The sequence below is a fragment of the Lactuca saligna genome, chromosome 2, assembly GCF_052625555.1.
Source record: "Lactuca saligna cultivar CGN05327 chromosome 2, ASM5262555v1, whole genome shotgun sequence".
Lineage (NCBI taxonomy): Eukaryota > Viridiplantae > Streptophyta > Magnoliopsida > Asterales > Asteraceae > Lactuca > Lactuca saligna.
In genome coordinates, this window is record NC_136418.1 from 97,745,614 (window position 1) to 97,749,811 (window position 4,198).

Here is a 4,198-nt window from a genome sequence, read left to right on the forward strand (position 1 = left end):
ATGTTAGCCGGTCTATGTGTAGACCTGCCATCCTGCGGGTCCGTAAAAAAGTTCACTGGCGCTTCTTTCTTCACAGATATACTAGCACACCGACAAGCATCAAAGAGAACATCCCGAACTACATCACGTCTATACTTGAAACCAGGGAGCTCTCTACAATGAACCGCATGTTCCCCGAAGGTATCCAAACATGCCTTGCGACAAACTGGGCATATCTCGTCAATTTGGAATATGAAAATCATGAGGCGGTAACGAAGGATAGTTCGATACTCCACATGAGACATATGTTGGCCAAGACCATCAATAGGGATAGTTAGTAGAAAATCCTGAGCATGAGGCGCCCGCAGACACTCAAAGACTACTTTCTGTCTGACAGTCATATCAAAGTTGACTTCCATATCTTGGACGATTTTGCTAACAAGGGCACACGCCAAAGCTTTTTGGGATTTAGGGGGGAGGGGGGGCAGTGTCCTTATTAGTGAAACCGCTATAGTCAAATCCCGGAATTGTATCACAGAGACGAGTCATAGCACATAGCTAATCCGAGTCCATACCACATATGCAACTATCACGTAAGATGTGGTTTTGTAATGCCCAAGATTGGGCCCTCGAGACTACAAATGCATAGGAGTAAACCTCGTAGGCCGAGTACAAACCCAAACCACTGAAGCGAATAGGTAAGGAAGCCAAGCGCCACTGAATGTCTCCAAAGAAGGGGCCTCCACATACCACCATATCCTTGATAGACCTGCGCAATCCCTTGTCAAAGAATAATGCTGCCTCTTCTATATGTATCGATAGACATGTTCTTAAACCAAAGAAAAGTTTTGCAATGCCCATACATGATCGAAGCAAAAGGAGCTCACTCTGCGGGTCACATAGTTGTGGAAGAAGGCCCATCAAATCAACAGCATTGACCGCTCTTTTCATGGCCAGCCCGCTAATAAACCCCGCATCTCTGCTAACAACCCCCCCAAGGAGTTTCACCCATAAAGAAGGTCTCCCTATCTCTGTAGGGAATAAATCAGCCCGAAGCTTCCTACCATCACATGAGGGCCAAAAATCTCTGTTTTTTTATGTTCAACTCAAGACCCAAACCTGGACCATGCATACGAATTATGTTTAATACTCTAGCCACCTCCTCTGAATCCCTAATGATAGTCCCATCATCTAGGTACCAAGCATGGAGAAAGAGCTTACATTTGTCTCTAATCTTATGCACAAGCGGGTGCAAAACAAGGGCAAAAAGAAGAGGGCCCAAGGGGTCACCTTGTTGCACCCCAGTGGTAGACCATATATGTTCGTCTCCGATATAAAGTCTCGTTGCTTGGCCGTACAAGAATTTCACCCACAAAGAAATGGAAGGGCACATCTTCTTAACCTCGTGGAGAAATGCTGAACGATCCACCAGGTTAAAGGCATTCGAAAAATCCACAGTCAGCATTACAAGAGACCCATCAGAATGGTGTTCACTCAACACCCTATTGGTACTGTGTAACACAGCCTCAGCACCGCCAGATACACCAACCCCAAACTGAAAATCATTAAGGTACTTGGCCATTTCTTTACCCACACCTTTCATGGCAACCTTGTAAACCAGACGTCTCCATATAGTGCCTACTGCAATCGGATAGATCCCGTTGTCAGGTTTAAGTAGAGGCGTGAGAGGAGCGGATTCAACAAACTCTGCCAAAATGGTTGGACATCTTCCATCTAACCATAAATTAACAACTGAAGTGATAGCATGTATGAGATCTGTGGCAATAGTAGACCCTTCTCCACAAAGGGCGTCTAGTAAGTGTTGAGCCCTCAAGCCATCTCTCCCGCAAGAAGTTCCTTTAGGGAAGGATTTGATGCAACTAAATACACAATCAAAGTCTGCTACAAGGGGAGGTTCAGAAATTATAGGGCTCGACATGGATAGCGGTGGTCTGAAAGGGTGTTTGTCCTCCAACGCTTTAATAGTATCACCATTATATGGTGCAACACCCGATGAGCATAACACTTTCACTGCTGCGGTAAAATGACCATCTGCAACCTTACGGAGGCACTGTCTGATGTTGGTGTTACTTGATGTAGCCTCCTTCTGAAGGATGCCTCCACCCTGCTCATTGTATTTTCTTGACCGATGTAAAATTATTTGTTTAACTAGAATTGAATTAAGGTGACAAATTTAATTGTTATACAAACTTTATCTTTTTATATTCAATAGATTTAAAATTCAATAATCATTGAATAGAGAAAAATAAATGTTTTTAAACATTTAAATAAATATGGTAATATTTCATTTAATTTTGTGGACTTCAATCCATTACGAATATAAAATAGGACTCTAAATTTTAAATACATTAGCTTAGAAATATAGGAAAGATATAGATTACAATTTCATGACAAGAAAAAACATAATGAAATGAAATAATCACACATGCGTTACAATAATAAAGGAAACTACAATTTCAATGAATTAATGTGACGTGGTAGATGTTAGCACACCATTAATCCTGCATCCATGCATAACGAAAACACTGAGATACAATACTTAAATTGAAACACTATGGAGAACCACGGTATCCACAGTAAGCCCAGGTCCGAATCCAAACAAAACCCCCCAATCTAGACCTTCTCCGGTAGTCTTCGACCCATCGGTAACCGAAGAGTGTCGCATTTCGTTTAGGATAAAGAGGACACTAGCACATGACAAGTTCCCATATTCACTGAGTACGTGGCGAGTAGCCCGTAGTTTCTCTGGGGTAAGGCTTAGGCTTTCCTCCACTTGGTCCAAGATCGCACGGCCACCTGGATGTGGGACCCAGAAAAGTGAGTTCCAATCAAAGATACCGAATGGTTGAAAAGCCTCTACCAAGCTCTTTTCCATGTGTTTCGAGATAAGTGAAGGAACATTTTTGAGAAGATGAAGTGTAAGCCCGGCTTCACGAAGGTGCCCTTCAATTGCACCCTCGCTATCTGGGAGAATAGTTTGGGAAGCAGAAACAATCTGAAACAGTGGCTTTTCGACATCATGCAATGGATCAGAGCCAACTATGATAGCTGCTGCCCCATCACCAAACAAAGCCTGACCTACAAGGCTATCAACATGCTTTTCATCGGGCCCACGGAAAGTTAGTGCAGTGATCTCCGAGCAAACGACTAAAACACGGGCTCCCTTGTTGTTCTCGGCCATGTCCTTAGCCAAACGAAGGACTGTGCCACCAGCGAAACACCCTTGGGTGTACATCATCACACGTTTGACTGAAGGAGGAAGGCCAAGGAGCTTTATCAGCTTGTAATCAGCTCCCGGCATGTCAACGCCGGTGGTGGTGCAAAACACCACGTGGGTGATCTTTGATTTTGGTTGGCCCCATTCTTTGATGGCCTGAGCTGCTGCATCTGCACCGAGCTTTGGTATTTCCATGATTGCAATCTCTTGTCTTTCATCTAAAGATGGTGCCATGTGGGCACAAAAGTCTGGCTTCTGTTTTAGTAACTCTTCTGTCAAGCACGTGTATCGTTTTTTTACCATGGATTTTTCACCTGGAGACCACATTAGGAAAAGAGATCGGTTACACACGAAAATTATGAACAACAATTACGTTAATTAACAAGTATAGTATAAAGATAACTTACACATGCGTCTAAATTTCTCCTTAAGTTCTGTCTTGTGCTCGCTTTTTGTAATACGAAAATAGTAATCGGGATACGTGCTTTGGAGCACACAATTCGGTGGTGTTGCTGTCCCGATGGCAATAATTGTTGCTGGACCTTCTGCTCTGTGGGTCTTTACGAACTCCTCAACAATAACCATTTTCAGTTGAATGTAGGAATGGTTGTGCTTAATTACTTTATCAAGTTATAAATTTGTGTGTTGAGTTATGGTTGCATGGTGGCAATTTATAGAAAAATGTGGGGTGAAGTCATCACATGCATGTAGGGTGTCGATCACATGTATTGAAACTATACAAATTAAAGCTAGTGTGTATTAGAAATTATCGATCTACACTTATTATGAAAACGTAAATTTACGATAATGCTAAACAAAATTAAAGTACTGACTTTGTGTAGTAATAAAACTTTATAGTAATTAATGAAAGTTAATAATTATAATTGAATATTATATCTAATAAAAAATAATGAACTACTAGAAATTTTTGTTTTAACTTACTTGCAACACAAAGGTATTCCAACAAAAGTTCCTAAAAAA

The 4,198-nt window shown here is 41.7% G+C and overlaps 1 protein-coding gene across 1 annotated transcript; it reads right to left on the reverse strand.

Moving 5' to 3' along the window:
- Positions 1-2,385: 2,385 nt before the first annotated feature.
- On the reverse strand, positions 2,386-3,841 carry LOC145031223 (chalcone synthase 2-like). Its single transcript, XM_078979735.1, has 2 exons — positions 3,625-3,841; positions 2,386-3,531 (listed from the first exon to the last, which is right to left on the reverse strand). Exons 1-2 carry the CDS (start codon positions 3,800-3,802, stop codon positions 2,540-2,542), a joined length of 1,170 nt encoding a protein of 389 aa, XP_078835861.1. The 5' UTR covers positions 3,803-3,841; the 3' UTR covers positions 2,386-2,539.
- Between the last annotated feature and the right edge of the window lie 357 nt (positions 3,842-4,198).